The sequence below is a fragment of the Neodiprion pinetum genome, chromosome 6 (assembly GCF_021155775.2).
Source record: "Neodiprion pinetum isolate iyNeoPine1 chromosome 6, iyNeoPine1.2, whole genome shotgun sequence".
Classification (NCBI taxonomy): Eukaryota; Metazoa; Arthropoda; class Insecta; order Hymenoptera; family Diprionidae; genus Neodiprion; species Neodiprion pinetum.
In genome coordinates this window covers 27,661,376-27,678,685 of record NC_060237.1, presented here as the reverse complement: position 1 = coordinate 27,678,685, position 17,310 = coordinate 27,661,376, and the positions used below count along the sequence as shown (strand labels likewise).

The window sequence follows — 17,310 nt, the reverse complement described above, 5'->3', positions numbered from 1 at the left end:
GATGGAAATCTACTAGTCCGTCCGACGTCCCAGTTGCCAACAAATTATCCTACACATCGCCGAATTTGTTTCTTTCTTTCTTCTCTTTCTTTTTTTTTTTTTCTTCGCGTCTCCATTCAACCTCTACTTGAGGGTACTTGGACCCTCCAGCATTAAGGCCCCATTGTGCCAAACGTGTCGTTGCCGCTTGGGCTTCATCGCATGCATCTAGAATCATTATTTGCATCTTCTCGTTCGATCCTGACATTCTGCATTTTCCCAGAAACAGACTTTTCTTTTTAACGGTTTAAAAAAAAAATCAGTTGGGTCAAGGAACCTCTGACAAGAAATTCGAAATTTGCTAAAGGCAAATCGTCATTGTCAAACCAGCATTAGAGCCACGGTAGACTCTGCATTCAAGAGTACCAAAATTCTGGCAAAAAACTCAGTTCTCTGTGCATCAAAATCATCGTGAAATATGGTGCACGCGTCGACGATTACAGCATTATCGCATCATCGTTATCTAACTTATTATTTTATTATTACACTTGCGCTTTTCAGTAACGTAAAACTGTGGTTTACAACGCTTCGCGAGCTTCAGTAATTGCGCAGTAAATAGATCGTCGCGTCGTGATTTAACGTTCGCGGTAAAAAATTCGCAAGCATCAATTTCCTGATATTTATATGCCCATGGTGTTGTTCTATACAGGTGTGAGTAAAGGTATACATAATATTTAAACCGCAACGGAACCTGATTCGAAACAAACAGACAAACAATCGCAGCTGTACCTGGGATGTCGGTAGGTAGACACCCGGTCTTTCAGGCGCGGGTGACCCGAATTTGCTACCGGAAACGGTCAGCGTACGTACTTCCGGTCCATTGATTATACCAGCAAAACAAATCTCTGTAGCCGCTAGGCTTCACACCCAGAGACATTTGTGTACCTGTACAAATACGTGTATTGTGAATAGTGATAAATGAAACATCATCGATTTTAACGATAGATAAAGCTGAAGAGTTCAAATTCATGGCCGTTTCGCGCGTGAATCAAGTATCAAACTCAAGTCTCTTGTAATACATAATTGTAAAGAAAATCGAGTATGGAGCCAGTTGATGAACGATGATAAAGATTTAGGGAGAATTTAGATCGTATAACTTTTGCGAGTGTGTAAAACGAGCATTCGCATTCGGATATAGTGAGCATGGTAGAACAGCGGTATGAATAAGGCGACCTCGATTGCTCGTTTCCATTTCAAACAGATCGCTTTGTTTATTTGTTCACCGCGAGATCTGTTACAGATTATGTCAAAGGCATGGCACGGGTCTAGCTGGGCTTTGGAATCCAGCATGACAATGCAATGAGCTATCTACCCTCGAGAGGAAAACGTAATGAAGAAGTAAAAGAAAAAAAACACTATTTGTGCTGCATGGCGATCAGGCATGACAAATTGGCACATGTGTAAAATCTATGCGCATAAATAATCGCCTTATTCGAAACACATTACCTATTCTGAATTCAATATCGAGTACAATTGATTGAAATCAGCGATACTGCATGGTTCATAAACTTCTCAACCGGTCATAAGTCAACTCGCGATTATGATCACGTTGGAATGGTATACAATACAAGCCAAACGAAAATGCTCCGGACTCTGAAACTTTTTTCCGCGGTAATCGAATCTCGAGAATCAAGGTCGCACGGATCTTGGAGATTTTGAAGTATAAATACGAAAGCGTATCTCGCTTTTGCATCAATTTTATACACGTAAGAAACTCATTGTGAGCGTATCATGCCATTGGTGATCAGCTCAGCTTTGGCAATTTTTATCCTCCTGGTTCTCCTAGCATCTTCATCTTGTTGCTGCAACTTCGATTTCCGGTTTTGTAATTTTATAATTCTTTTTTTGTCGTCCCTGCGATCATCTCCTATTCAGACGGTCTTGCGATGAGAAAAGATCCGTGACGACGTCCAAGCTGCGAGGCTAACATGCTTAATTTTATCCTATCTAGAAGTACTAGAGCTTACTTATCTTGAACTTTATAATCAATTGTAACGTTAGAGAATAAAATGTTAAAAGTGTGCCTTTGCGGTCTTCTGCTCCAATTACGGTTTGAGAAACTTAATTGGCAGTCGTACCGCGAAGTGTATGCAGCAAGTATGCGGTACGCAGTTAATTGGATAGGTGGTCTTATCCGAGGGATACGTTGTTGACAACTTGCGTGGATAGTCAAGGTTATTCCAATTTTTCATATCCTCTCTTACCGCAATGACGACTGTTTTATGGTTCCGATAACTAGCCGACTTATTCAAATTACCGCAGTCACACGCGGAGGGATGACCAATAATTTTCTCAAAGCAAAGAGATCGTAGATTTCAAGAAGCCGTAACTCCAACTAACGTTCCAAATTCCTATAGTTACGTTTTATTTTTAGTCTCATTAGTGACGAACGCGGTATTCAATTCTGAGAAGAGAACGGAGGATAGATAAGATCTGTCGTTATATTTGCTGAGCTGCGGAACATGTTCAAGTATCGAACGCTGACTATTCTAGACAGCATTGCGAAGCTCATAAATTATTCTACGATACACGCCTCATGTTTAAGTGTCACTCATTCTTAGTTCGACAAATAAAGGATTCGCAATGACTTCGTAACAACGCGATCAGTGAACCCAAATTTTACACGACTATCATAAACTCCCAAATGAAGAAGTACAGGAGACAGTGTGATGAAAATGAGACGGAAACAAAGGTACGAGGTAATTAATTTTAAGACAATCATGTGAGATGAAGCTCGGACCGGACATACTCCGCAATAATATGCAAATTGGAAGTGTTTACCGGTTGCTTGACTGGTTCATACTGGGTAGACCAAGATCTCTGAGGGCTATGCAATATTCACGTTTACATCCTGCGCTCGAAGTCCACCAGTGGATGTTGACAGTCAGCGGATACAACCCAAAGTTCAAGCCCAAACTGACAGCAAACGCTTATTGGAAGAAAACTGCTAAAGCTCATTTGACGACGTGAATTCCGGTCCTGCGGAAATCGACGACCACGGCGATGATCCATTTTGCGATCAAGATTCCAGAGATTGACTGATCGGAACGACAGCTGAAATCGTCAGGTAACGAATGAACGATCTCGACTTTTGTCAACTGAGTTGAATCTCTGATTTTTTGAACTCCTTGAGTTCATCAAGTCAGAAATCTTTTGCGTGAACATTGTGCTGATAATACGCATTGACTGAGGTATAATTAAACTTAAACGAACATCCCTGCACTCAAAGGACGATGATGAGAATTAACATGAAAACGATTAAAACCTTGACCAGCCCAAGACAAAGTAGTAAATAAGAGATGTTAACCCAATTGAAATCGGAAGCTTCATTAAATTAGGTACTTTGGGGTACTCATTTGTGGCGAAGCGGAGCGGTAACCGTAGTTTCGGTAATTTGATTAAGGTTGGAATGCGTGTAGGTGGTAATGAGAAAATGCGGGGCAGTTTGAGGACCGTTGAATCACTCGAGAATTATTCTTTCAATTAAGTAACTTCATTCCTAAAATATTTGATACATTATAAATAAATAAATAAATAAATAAGTTACTATTCTACAGTCATGGCGCTAGTTGTGAAGCCTTTTTCGTCCTAATTTCAAGAACTGACCACTCCGTCACGACTTCTTCGTTTCGTGCCGAGCCCGTTCTTTTTCTTCGACTTTCCGCACCTCCTCGACTGCGTAGCTATTGAAGAGCCGGAGATAATCGGCCCAAGATTCGCCGGAAGTAAGCGCTCTCCTAAATCGACACGTGAAGGATGTGCAATCCTTTTTTTCATTTTCTTCGTACTGCTTGTCGATGGAGCCCATCACCATAGCAGTGAGGAAATTGAGACGATCCATAGCTCCGTCAGCTAAAGGGGGAAAAGTTGAATCATCTTCAGTACAAGTGACGACACTGTTAGTGAAGAACGTAGAGCTAAATACAAGTATACAAGACGGCATACCGCGACCCTCATAGTCGTCTTCCGGCTTATCGTCCTTCTTGCTGGTTTCCAACTTCGGTATAAACAGCAGTAAGCAAATGATAGCAATGAATTTAACGATGAGCTTGAATATCACGAGCTTCAATATTATCTTTGCCAGAGTAAAAGCGTTCAGCTTCAGCGCAAAGGGCCAGGTGAAGTCTATCATTGGAATCGAGGGCAGACTCGGCATTCCCGGCAAAGCATAGGGTGCCCCGTAAGTCGGTGCTGGAGGACCGTAGCCTGAAATCAATAAGAACCTTCCATTACTTTCACGAAATACCAAAGCAACGTCCCAACCATAACAGTTCGGATCATGTACCTCTGGCCTCACCTTGCTGAGGACCCTGAACCGGCTGATAACCGCTGCTTGGTGGACCATAGACGTTCTGTGGTGGTGGTGGGCCATAGCTGGCCGAAGGGGGCCCATAACTGTTCTGCGGAGCTTGCGGGAGCCCGTAAGATGGTTGAGGGGCTCCGTAAGATGGTTGAGGAGCTCCGTAAGATGGTTGAGGGGCCCCGTATAACGTCTGCGGCTTTCCGCGGGGGGGTGAAGGGCTTCCGTATCCAGTAGAGGGGTCGAAGCTGTCGAAGGAATGTTCCGGTAGCGAGAAGGAGTTGCTGGGGGTCGGGAAGAACGTCGGCTGGATCGGAGCGGGCTCGGTGGGACCTTCAAAATCGGGGGGCCCGTAAACGGGGCCTTGGTTCTTCGGAGGAGCGCCGTAGCGATCGGATTCGGGACGGTAAACGGGGCCTTCGCTGTAGTCTCTGCGGAAGATTTTGGGCCCGTTGATTCTGAGGCCGTTCACCGGCACGACACCCTCCTTGTCGTCCTTGCTGGTCCGGGAATGTGCGAGGGCGTCAAGGTAGCTGTCCTTTCCGGCAATGTTCGCCGTACGGAGTCCCCTGTCCTCTGGGATAGCTGGGGAAACGGGGCCCGAGTATTTTGATTCGTCGAATACTTCACCCTCTCGCTGCGGCTCCGCGAGAGACGATATTCGTGGCTCTGAGACCGCCGTTACATACGACACGCCGGTTTTCACCGGCAACGAGACAGTCAACGGCTTCCGCAAGCTCTCTTTTGCTTCGAATTGCGTAAGGTCTAGACCGTCCTCGACGTTTATTCTTGCCTCCATTTTCAGCAATGTGTTGTTCACGCTTGGCTTAAAGCTTTCTTGCACGACGAAAGCACTTGGCTTGTGGTTCGTTGGCAGACTGGAATTGGACGCTTCTGAAGATCCTGTCGCATTTACGACAGTCGCCAAGAGCGTCAGGGCTAAAATTGCCACTCGTAATCCCTGTTGTTTTTTCGTCATGTTAAATCGATACGGAATTCCCCAATTACGGCTGAAAAATTACAAACAAGTTTAAGTTTCGATGTCGGCACTGTGTACTTCCGGCAGTGGCTTAGAGATTGACTCTTAATGTTTATGTAGTTCATCTGAGACTCTTTCATTTCGAAATGAGTTTTACGGATCGAATATCAGATGCGACACGATAAGCGAATTCAGACCCTGCGCGATTAGTTACAGTTCGTCGGTTTTCTCTCGTATTCGGTAATTGATACATGAATTTCAATCGTAGTGTGAAAATCGGTGAATTCTTTTGGCTTCATGGGAGAAACAATTGGCCCGGAGAACGCGGAGCTGAGAGGGGGAATAAACGCGTGCCCAGAATTCGTTACGAGATGGCCTCACTCCTTCCTCTGAATACCAAAGCCACTCGCGACAATCCTTTCTCTGCATACAAAGTGTATAGCGGTCACTACCCTTATCAGGCATAATCATTGTCAGGTACATTAAAGTATGTTAGTAAAAATATCTCGAGTATCGTTATACATTTAGGTGTACATATATGTACGTTCTCATAACATTTAATTTTCCATGTTTAAATTCAAGAGCCGTATTTTTACGGATTATTCCCACAGTACGTTGTTACATGATATGCAAATAGTGCAGTGGTACCCGCTACATCCCTTGAGAGTAACCGGAATGATACTTGAATAAAAAATGCAAATGATGCCGTTTCTACGAGTGTTTAAAATTCATATATTTTATCACTTCCGTGAAAATATCGCGCAGCTCATTTATTATACACTCTGCATGAGTTTGTTCTACCGAGAAAGATGTAATAAATTCATAGTCAAGTCAACAATGAAAATAGAATTTGATTTCTATACTCATGTCACGTTATATCATTCTAAGCTTTTCGGAATCTTAGAGATGTTAAAAAGTCACTGCGAGATCGGTGCTTGAAGAAAAAAATTACCGATAGTTTGTACTCGCATAAAAACTTACAGCAGAGAATCGCAATTTTTTTTTTTTTACCAATCTCGGACCACTCACATATAATGCACACTGCAGATAAACCGTGGGATGCACAATTACTATTCGATCACAAAGCACAGACTGATTGACGGATGATTCCTGGTTGGGTCACGAGAAAGTTACAGAAGTCGAATCATCGTCACTACACTCGATAAACCTTGAAGAAATAAAAAATTTTACGGCAAGATCGTCTATATATGCGACAGACTTTGGAGGGGCGTCGCGTTCGTATAATAAACTATGGGTTTACTGGGTTACTGTTCCACCACCATGCATGCATGCACAAACGGCAATACCTCGCACGGCCCGGGAAATCAGTGACGAGTATAGTCAAGTATCTGAAAAGAAGTTATTTTTACTCTACTCAATCTTTCTTTCTCCTTTCCCTGCGTTCTATTATACACTCGTACAGCCAACTGTTAGAGTTTTCTGCAATATGCAAACTCACCTCTGCAACGCACTTCGTCACTTGCTAAACATTCGCTTCATTCAGCGACTGGCTAAGAATAATTTCCCATGGAAATGCCGAGAAACGTGTTCCTCGGTTTTGTATTCAAATAACACAATTAAAAAAATCCTTATCCAAGAAACACAACGCATCAGATATTTTTACACGGTAAGTTTCAAGCCCAAGTCTTGAGACAGTGATCCTGGAGATTCAGGCTACCGGTATTGAAAATATTTGTTTAGAAAAAAGATGTTTCTCGTTAATTATCGGCATGGATCTCGTTCCTTGTGAAAAAAGGAAAAAGTACTGAAAGCTTTTGCCTCTCGGGATCGAATCCTGGGGGAATTTTCTTTGAAGGAATGCGGAACCGGCTGCGAACTGGTATATTCAACGGGATAATCGTAAGCTTTGAATGACGCCGTAGGTGAGGAACTGCAATTATTATGTAGGGGCGACGCTGTTTGTAACGGACCCCTGTCCCCCCCCGCCTGCTGTTTTATCGCGTTCCCCGTTTCCATCCCGAAGCTTAAGTCCCCGTTTGGCAGGCCCACTGGCCGACTTACCACTGCCAATCACGTTCCCATTAATTAACCATCGACTCACAACGGCCCGTTTAAGAGACATCGAATTGTTTTCACTTCAGTCGATATCCGGCCGTTAACTCTCTCAGTGATGAAGCTCTTTCGCCTTTCAAATGGCTTATGACAAAAGGGGTTTCCTGACTTGCGAAAACAAGAATATGTTCAATCGTATTTGAGGTATTCTAATCTGGAGGCCATCGCAACAAAACGCGTTATTCTCGCATGTCACTTTCTGCAATTTGCGCAACAGTGACTCAAACCGGAAATCCTTACGGACCAGACATGTGTAAAGATGGAGTCGGGTTTACGTCATAAATACTCTCATTATCACAATTGGTTGTGATTTGAACGAACGTAGTGAAGAAAGGCAAGCCACAATTAAGCCTGAAACCCACGCGTTCTTTTGGTTATTACAGGTACTATAGTTTGACTAACAACCACTACGTCTAAATTTACTAGATCCAGTTTCTGATGAAGGTCGAGTTTAATAGATTCACTTCTTCTAGACAAACGGAAATAATGCGATGGTCTACCACGTTGTGTAGTCTCGTATCAGCCTGTGAGGGTTGCGTTGCTAAGCAACGAGTAACGCTGATACCAACGATTCCTAGACTTAACAATGCGTATCCAAAGCCTGCTGTTACATTCCGAATAAGAATTCTTACATTTTCATCACCAGTGCAAATGCAACCAGTGGAAAACTAACTTAGAACAGATCCAAGTCAGCACCGGTCGGAATGAACGAGTAAACAAAAATGGAGTACGCAAAGACGGAAACAAGGTATGAATGACGAACACAGTATCACCTCGCTAAAGTCACAAACAATCAAAACTACGATCTTCGTTTTCAGATGGATCAAGTTCGGAGACATAGAGGACCTTGTGTTGATTGGTAAAGACGTGATCGGTTCAGCGTGGGGAGCTTACGTCAGTTTCTACAACCTGAACACGGGTGAAAACTACGTTGAGAAATTTGAAAATGCTGGAAAAAGTGACGGGGTTTCATGTCTGGCAGGGCATCCGGTATACAGTGAACAAGAGTGAACGCAGCATGCATTCTTCTTCTTCTATTCGCAAAGGCTATCAATTTTCCTATTCAACAGGTGGTCTCAATGTTCGCGATAGCAGAGAGACATCCGAATCCCAGAGTTTTGATCTTCGCATACCCGAATCTAGACAAAGTTTCCACCTGCAGCGACGGCGCTCCGAACGGGTATCTGTCGAGTGCATTTTCAGGCACGGAATACCTCGTCACTCTCTCGTCCTTTCCTCAGTTCGATATCATCCTCTGGCAGTGGAGAACTGGCGAAAAGATGGCCGTGAGGAGCACGAGTGTCTCAGACCCAAAGCAGCTCATCAAGTGAGTTGCATTGTGCTTTACGGGTTCATTATGGTATACGCATCTGATATCTGGACTTGATTCCAGATGCTCGTCGATGGCGCCCTACACTATAGTCCAACTTGGCTCAACGTCGGGGCGATTGGTGGTCCACGAGATCAGCGTCTGTTCAAGAATAGCGTCGCTTCTACCAACGGAGATCAAACAGGTCGACGAGAGGATTGTCTCTGTCAGCTGGACATTGGACGGAAATTTGCTGGTCAGCGACACGTTGGGAAGCGTTTGGCTGATGACGAGCGATGGAAGGAGACGCAATATGATCATCCGAAGCGATGTGACGCCGGCGCACGTTTCCGGTCGGAAAACACCGATGGTTGTGGCAGTTCAAGGAGGGATTCTCGTGGTCAACGCGAACTCCCGAATACGGGTGAGAAGCAAACATTTCACAGGTCTGTCTCACGTGACCTAGAACTATAAGTCCAAGTTAGTTTTACAGAAGATCATCATCAGAACACCGGCAAAGCGACGTGGTTTGGGAGTCGCGATGGGAACTCAGGGCTCCTTCACATCCCACCAAGGCGACAGTGCACTGGCAAAGGAATAGCGTTATCTTCTATGGCGAGCGCGGTGACTTTTGGGAAATACCACTCGATGATTATAGCAAAGCTCCGGTCCTCGACCTGAAGTACAGCCATGGATCCGGCTACCTGGTTATCGCCTGGGCTTACCCTGGAGCCCAGATGATCACGTCGTTTGACAAATTCGGACAGTTGAATGCCTTCGAGCCAGCGACTGGTATTTGCACGGGAAAACTTTCTCTGAAAGACGAGGGTCAAGGTACAGTAACGAACTGAAACTCGTATCGCAGAGTCAGCGCCAAATCTAAACGATCATTGCACCGACTTCCAGTTCTATGCGTCGTGTCCCACCCTGACATACCGATTATCGCGATGACCACCGATGCTGGAAAGTGCTTGCTGATCAGCTTGTACAGGGTGACCGACCCTGTCCTGCTCACGTCGTTTCACCTGAACGAACAGCCCCTGGACAACGTTAAATTCTCGTACTGTGGCAGACTGCTGGGAGTCGCGAGTTCGAGAAGCGGGGATTTTTTTCTCATTAAAGGAGAGCCGGGGTCTCAGATGTACGTGCAAAGCTATCTGGAGACGCGAAAACAGGTAATTGAATCCTAATTACGAGTACGATGCGACAGGTCGATACTTTTTCGATAGACTAACGAAAATGAATGCATCTTATTTTGGTAGGCGGTAGATTTTCTGCTCTACGAAGACGCGGACGGAGGCGCCAGGCTTCTGGTACTTGTGGTAACGAGTACCGCTGCGACAGTCGGTGATATGATCATCGTGTACACCCGTAAACCTGGAGAGAATCTTTTTGCGGAAGAAAAATACACGGTTGAGCTACTGAACGCATTTAAATCGCTAAATTACGGTCCGAGACATTCCAGCGACGTCATCGGGGCTCCTTATCTATCCAGGCAACTACACAGGCTGGAGATCCAGGTGGGAAAATATATAACCAGTGCCTGTATTCGTACAATTATGATGTCGGAATCTCATAACTCACCTTAATCATCGGCAGAGCGACTTCAAAGGTATTCGTCTCATCCAGGCTCTGCCTTCCGGCCATCAACTACGAAATCCTTGGGTTTACACAGACCGTCATCACGTGGTGACGGCCGGTTATGACGGCCTGGTTATCGTCAGAGATGGAGTTAACCTCGAGAAGGTAATCGCGATGTTAGCACCGCATCATCGCCAAGAAGGCGGAACGAGAATGGCCATAGCTTCACCCTGCGGCTCAATGATCCTATCTCTCGGCCGAAACGGAACTTTGGTGGTTACCAAACTAAGGTACGTCTCATTGCTAGATTCGCCGTTGACAGCCACTAACCCAAATTCACAATTTTTAATGCATGAATTTGATCAGCTATCGTGAACCAAATGCCAGAGTGCTGAATAAAGCAAATGTCAAGCTGGATTCCTCGGAGATCCAACGCATGTTCTCCAAGCCGACGTGGGGATTCGTACCGGAGGATATCGAGGACGAAGGTAAAAGCTGGGTCGCATGCCAGGAGGCGATCAAGGACCGGACGGAAAAACGACTGTCGATTGCGGCCAGGAACGCCATCATGAATGACTTCGAGAAATTGAAAGCCCAGGTATCGTACTTACTTTCAATTACACCGTACGCACGACGCACCGAGTGAGTCCAGGGTGAAAAGGTCACCGCATAGAAACCGGTGTATTCAACGGTAATTGGCTGACTTTTACTGCGCCGTTTCAATAGTCGTCAAAGACTGTCTTGTTAGGTAAAGGCTCTGCTGGACGCGAACGAGAAAGCAGATCCTAAGGAACAGTTGCCCGTACTGGAGTTCGATCTGGACAAGAAAGGCAGAGAGCTTAAGATTCAGAATGCTGCTAAGGATCGCGAAGAACTGAAGGTTTGGACGGAGAAACAGATACTTGAGGAGGAGAGGGTGGTTTCTTTCGTACTGAAAACATGCTGGAAGCCTATGATGGTACAAGCTCGGTCTATTCGTGCCATATTTGGCGATACGTGCGTCGACAATTACCCACTGGCGTTAAAGAACGGGGACCAAGAGAAAGAGCACAAGTGGGCCCACTACGCGAAGACACTCTCCCTCGAGATATCTAAGTATGCTTCAAATTGATCCCTGTTGGTATTGAACCGATATTAAATGCTCATAATTTTAGCCTTGACCCTCCATCCGGATCTGCACAAAGAGAAAAAACTGTCTCAGTGTTTGAGCTGAGCAATGAAGTCGGTGATGATGCAGAAAACGAGGTACACCGCGTTCGGAGAACGGAAGCCCTCGCGATGACGGGGACCACCACACATCGATGGGTAGCACGCGATCCCATCCATTTCAATCAGCTCCAGACGTACAACTACATCCAGGGAGCGATGGAGTGCGTTTTTATACGAGAAGAGATTGACAAGCTGAAAGTAAGTTATTCTTCCGGAAGGGTCAAGAGTGATCAGCGACTATCGTTCCACCTATTTTCAGATTCACTTCAACAAACTATTCGACGAAATGATGTCCACAAAGGAGCAAGAGATGACTGAAATCGCTCAAAGGATATCAAAACTGAGACACGTCGCCAACGAACTTTTAACTATGTTCAGACTGAACTGTAAAGCTGAAATTATGCCGGACCCCGTCTGGGACCAAACGGAGAAACCGGAGACCATAATTGTTGTCACTGACGAAGAGATCTCAGTCAGACCGTACATGACACCAGAAGAAAAGAAAATCCAGGAGACGGAGCGTTTGCAGGAAGAAGAACGCCAGCTGGAACTGATGGCGGATGACTTCCGTGAAAAGACTCTTATGGAGACTATGGACGGACTTTTGGAAGTCAAGTGAGTAAATTATTTCAACTAAGACTTACGGTGTATCGATCGTGGTTACATTGAATCACATTACTTTCCGTAGGTGGGAAGATGACGTCAAGAAGGACGTGCCGAAACCTTTGTGCTTGATCGAGAAGGATCCTGCCCATTATACCGAGGAGGAGGTCAAAGAGATAATGGCCTACGAGGACAAGGTTCAGAAGCTCAATATCGAACGTGACCGGTATAGAGAATTACTTGAAGAGGAGTTTCATCAGACTACGAGTAAATGCCCTGCAATTTATCCATCAGACTAAATTCTGTAGCAGCAATTCCGTACGGTGTAATATTTATGATTGAACTCAGGCAGCATTGAAGAGAACATTAAAGTGTTCAACGAAAAGCTGGACGCCTTCTCGGTCGAGAAGGTAAAGCTGGAATCCGCGATTCTTCAGGAAACCTTGCGACTACTTCGTTCCAAATGGAGAGACCTCGAGAAGACGCGTCGAATGGAAAAGATACTGGATCTAAAAGACAACGAACTTATACCAGCGACGAGATACAGTCAGGAATTAATGGACGAGTTGGCAACGCTGGAGGTGGCAGTAGCGGACCTGAGGAACCGATACGAGGCACTATGTAAGCGAGAAAAGACTATGGACGATAAGTTTCGGGGTGAATTCGTCGACCTGAAGCCTCCGATTGTCGAGCACTTGGCAAGACACTACAAAAAACGTCCGAAAGCGGGAAAGACCTGCACGTGTACGTCGATTACCTTCCTCACAGAAATTGGCAGATGTGTCATCACCGGAGACTCGCCCGAGGTCTTGCCACCCGAAAGCATCGAGTTTTTGAAGGGTCTGCACCGCCTTGACATCATGCCAAGCAACCTGCCACCTCAAATTGACGGGAACCATTGGAGTTACCTTTGCAAGTTGAGAAGGACCAAAATCGAAACAGAGATACGGGTGAGTTCGAAATTTCATACTGCACCTCTTAGATATACTGGTATTGACGGCCGTAATCTGTTCCTTGGAACGGCGCAATAACTGTCGTGGTTTACGCTTCTCGATCGTCGCAGAAACGATTCCGATAAGCATGCCTGTTGTCAGTTAGTAACAATTGAGTAATGTTGAGGTAATAATTCATCGAACGAGTGACTAATGCTTATGCCATTTTCATGGAGAGCTATATTGGAAAATGAAACATTGTGCAAACCATGATGTTTACGATATACGTGCCGGTAATCAGTATTGATGAAGACCTTTCGTACCGTAAGGTGAAATGCTGCGCAGTGGAACTTGCCGAGGCTGAGCAAACCGTCGCTTTGTATCAGAGAATGATCGTTACCAATCAAAATCGCATTGTTCAGCTGAAGGAGGCCTTGAGGGAACATCGCGTATCTAGGCAAAGGTTTGTCGAAGACATGGAGGTTCAGCTGGTGTTAAAGATGGGACAGGTCGAAGTCCCCGTTCTCCTTGGCAAAGTCAGCGACTTCGCCGAGACGGTTTTAGTACCTGCGGAAGAGGTGAACGCCGTAAACGTCGCCATAATCAAAGAAGGACGGCTGAAACTTTCCGCTATGAAAAGAACGATGAGTTTTCGCAGAATAATTGTTTGCAAGGAGTGGCGACACGCTTACATGTGTAAATCATTGGAGGATCTCAAGGCAGAGGTCAAAGTCCTCGAGGACGTGAAGGTGACGTTTGTTTGTCACTAAAAACAGTTATCGGAATCGACGCAGTAGCAAACCTAATGTTTTGAACAGACTTTTATTTTTATCCGTTGACAGGTAACTAAGGAGATACAAGAGTACACGCGAAAGTTCGCTACTAACGCCTTGAAGGATAAGGACGTGAAAATAACATTCGAGAGAGACATCGAATCGTTGAATCAAGTAGGTAAAATTGGAAATGGCAAATGCGATCTTTCGTCCAGGTCAAGAACTACTCACAGATAAAAACTGCGTCCTAGTATTCAAACGAGGCCAACCATAGTGGCATTGTTCTCTCGGACCCATCACTTTAAACACAATTTGCCGGTGATTACAATCATCGTCGGTGAAACTGTAATTGCAATTGCCTTCGCGAACGATACATGCAGATGTTCATATAACATGTACATACCTATATGCAATATTCATACAAATCTAAACCATCGCCGTTGACGGTGCATTCTTTTTTTCCTATCAATAGTCTCATCAACCTTCTAGATGCCATACAGCAACATTTCCATCGCGTTATTATTAATTTTTCCTCAAGCTTTGCGGAACCTACGCAGGTACGCAATATTAGAACCGTCTCATTTTCCGCGAAAATAGTCGTATGTAGTAGATTTACGTAATCGTTACTGCACCCAGTCTATTGAATGGTACTTCTTGGGACCGGGTAGAGGATATTGAATAATTAGTTTAATTGTTGCCACAGTGGTATAGGAGGATGGTCGAGGCTGAAAGGAACAATCTAGAGAAGATAAGGACGACGATAAAGTATCGGAGAAGAGAAAACGTGCGGCTGGACGCGATGATAGAAAGGATAAGCCTGGCAAACGCTCGTGATTCTGCGCATGTTAAGAAAGAAGCGATGGACAAAGAGAATAAATTCACAAAGGATAGAATGGAGGCTATCATGAAGAGGACTAGATTGGTTAAGGACGTGCAAGATAGCTACAACGAGCTCCTCGTCTTGCAATCCGAATTAGAACTCCTTAGGCTCAAGACCTATCCTACGTTGAGATTCAAGTCTGAAGGTCGGAAAGAACTCGCGACAAGTACGACTAGAGCTGCTCGTATGAATAGATAAATGGATAAATGAATCGCCTTGGCCTTTGATAACCCCGCGTCGTGGATATAAGTTCAACAATCTTTGTCGATATTCAAGCCTTTTTTCACGTATGAATCGTTTCGTCGCCTCCATCACGAAAAAATCACTGTATAATGTAAATATTATTTCTAAGAGCGAAAAACGAGAGTGCTAAAATCATTGAACAAGGAAATTAATTAACACGGTCTGTATTTGTGCATATTTTGATACATCGCGAAACTCAGCACCGGCCAACTTACATCCCGAAAACTGCAGTAATCTCAAAAGGCACGTTTCGTGTCAACAAGCTAATTCGATATGCACGCATGTCTTCAGCCAATCGATACTTCTTTTTAAATTAACGCCAAACACTGAAATAGCTTTCCGTTATTTCGTCATAGATCTGCTCAAACCTCAAGGTTGATATTTCACCAAAGACAGCGGATTGCAGCTGACTGCAATACTCGGCTTTTGCTCCCTGACCTTTCCCGACGTCTAAAAACAGTAATACCAAAGCTCAGTTTCCTCGTTAAATCGTGTCCTTTCCAATCGAAACGAAAGTGATTTCTTCTCTCCAGATAGCGGTTAATTGTAAATTCTCAATTAACGACCATCGGGTGAAAATTTAGTCGGTCATCGTCATTGAGCGGTAGTGTCAAAGCATGTAAAATACATCGTTAAAGATAAGGGAAAAAAAATGACAAGTCGTGTGCAAATTTACTCCTACTACTTTAAATCAGATGGGCCCGCAAGTATCTTCGAGAAATTCCGTCCCGTCCGCACAGGCTGTCTCGTTCCATCTCTCTTTTTCCGGTTAATTAAAATATCTGCCTGGCAACCGAGTCTGATGGAATAATCTCGCTGTTTAAAACAGGTTCGCGCAGTTGGGAATAAGCTCCGAATGCATTAACAAGCACTGCGTACGAGTATGTGTCACGGGTGTGGAGCAGTATTTTTTATTTCTTTCTTTCTTTATTCTTTTGCTGCAAATAACACATCAGAGCTGGGGAACTCCCGCGTCAAGTCGGAAGTTATCACCAAACGTAATATGGATGTTTTATTTTGTTTTGATTTCCTATCGACTATATAAAAGCAAATTAATATACCGTACGGGCATAGTCGAAGGATGAATCAAGTAAGAGATCGTTTTTCCTTTTTCTGCTCTCCATCCGACCGATCGGTATCTGTAATTCAAACAGACGTGCGACCGGGTTTCAACAGCACAAAACACTCACACCTTTATTTTCGCAGCATCATTTGTGCGCAGTTTGCGCATTGAGGTAAAATCAGGGACGACGGCGTGTCGAACTTGAATTGCACGCTCAGTCACGGGCAGAATAGTGAATGCTAATTGGGTTGGGTTCCTCTGCCTGAATTCAGGCCCATCTATCAATGTCGAATTACAATATCCGTCGATGCAACAAGGCGTAAAATGGGAAAAAAACAACGAACACAGCCTCGAGAAAAGACGGCTGATTCGTAAAGAAATCGATTCACTTGTGCAAGCAGAAATCCTCGGCCGCGTCTTGGAAACTCTGCTATATCGCGGTGGGAATAAAAATGACCGCAACATTTCCCAACTGGAAAACTTTGTCGCGTATAACGAATATCCTCCGTCTGCGTCGGAGCGCAGAATTGCAAAGGCAAGGTGAAAGAAATTGAAAACTGGCGTTTAATAAATAGAACTGCGGAGAACGCACCGAGGTCAAAAGTCAATATAAAACTTATGCAATTCATTACGCTCGGGGTTTCTCCGTTCGCTGATTCTCTTGGTTGAAAAAATCTGCAAATAACTTTCTTACGGTAAACGGAATAGTTGTGCTATATCTATATTCACACTGTTTTTTTTTTTTTTTGTAGCGAAAGAACGAGGTGATAAGAGCTGGATGTAAGATAAGATCACAAATTAGTACATGGATAAAATTCAATACATACCAAATTTACAAATCAGCTATATAATCGAGTAACCGATTGACCTGGAGACCAGAAACTTTGCAAATTATACCCAAAGTGCGCATTCGTGTGTACAAAAGCGCGTCAGGAATGATGGACGAATCGAAATTTTGGTCCCGAATCATTTGGCGAGGATTAATGAAAATGCCTGTGTGTATTGGTTCAATTGGTAAAGCGTCCAGAGGATTGCCTCTTCCTGCCTCGTGTATTCAAATAATATTATACCCACGTATGCGTCTGTTATACCGCAGGAGCGTTAGGAACGTCGATTTATTATCCAATACACATTGCGCTATGTGAGTATACTATGCATGTACATACATAGGCATGAGCGAAGTTGATTATTCGAGTTCGACTGTTGTGTAACAATCGTATTGAAATAAGAAAATAAAAAAGAAAAAAAAAAACACTCGTGTCATGGCACTGGAAGCGTACTCGCGTGGAAAGATAGCGAGTGGCCGCTGCTGTGGGGATCACCGAG

At 44.4% G+C, this 17,310-nt stretch overlaps 2 protein-coding genes across 15 annotated transcripts; one reads left to right on the top strand and one right to left on the bottom strand.

Annotated features, from left to right (window-relative positions):
- The first annotated feature begins 1,756 nt into the window (after positions 1-1,756).
- Positions 1,757-17,275, top strand: LOC124222468 (cilia- and flagella-associated protein 43). Of its 11 annotated transcripts, none has more exons than XM_069137331.1 (19): positions 1,762-3,106; positions 8,038-8,139; positions 8,210-8,381; positions 8,462-8,718; positions 8,785-9,124; positions 9,186-9,534; positions 9,607-9,875; positions 9,963-10,220; positions 10,300-10,571; positions 10,648-10,879; positions 11,030-11,376; positions 11,436-11,688; positions 11,750-12,105; positions 12,179-12,360; positions 12,442-13,043; positions 13,355-13,774; positions 13,868-13,972; positions 14,502-14,823; positions 16,737-17,275. In XM_069137331.1, exons 2-19 carry the CDS (start codon positions 8,114-8,116, stop codon positions 16,766-16,768), a joined length of 4,794 nt encoding a protein of 1,597 aa, XP_068993432.1. In that variant the 5' UTR covers positions 1,762-3,106; positions 8,038-8,113; the 3' UTR covers positions 16,769-17,275. The 11 variants fall into 11 exon arrangements, 10 of the variants coding, with proteins under 10 accessions (XP_068993435.1, XP_068993436.1, XP_068993433.1 ...); XM_069137326.1 differs by adding an exon at positions 7,421-7,774 and having other exon boundaries at positions 7,865-8,139; positions 14,502-17,275; XR_011177518.1 differs by having other exon boundaries at positions 1,769-3,106; positions 14,502-15,919.
- Positions 3,393-7,180, bottom strand: LOC124222470 (uncharacterized). 4 transcript variants are annotated; one of them, XM_069137340.1, is made up of 4 exons: positions 6,778-7,180; positions 4,325-5,349; positions 3,985-4,245; positions 3,393-3,891 (listed from the first exon to the last, which is right to left on the bottom strand). In XM_069137340.1, exons 2-4 carry the CDS (start codon positions 5,316-5,318, stop codon positions 3,653-3,655), a joined length of 1,494 nt encoding a protein of 497 aa, XP_068993441.1. In that variant the 5' UTR covers positions 5,319-5,349; positions 6,778-7,180; the 3' UTR covers positions 3,393-3,652. The 4 variants fall into 4 exon arrangements, with proteins under 4 accessions (XP_068993441.1, XP_068993439.1, XP_068993440.1 ...); XM_069137338.1 differs by lacking the exon at positions 6,778-7,180 and adding an exon at positions 6,300-6,490 and having other exon boundaries at positions 3,394-3,891; XM_069137339.1 differs by lacking the exon at positions 6,778-7,180 and adding an exon at positions 6,348-6,490 and having other exon boundaries at positions 3,394-3,891.
- Positions 17,276-17,310: the final 35 nt, after the last annotated feature.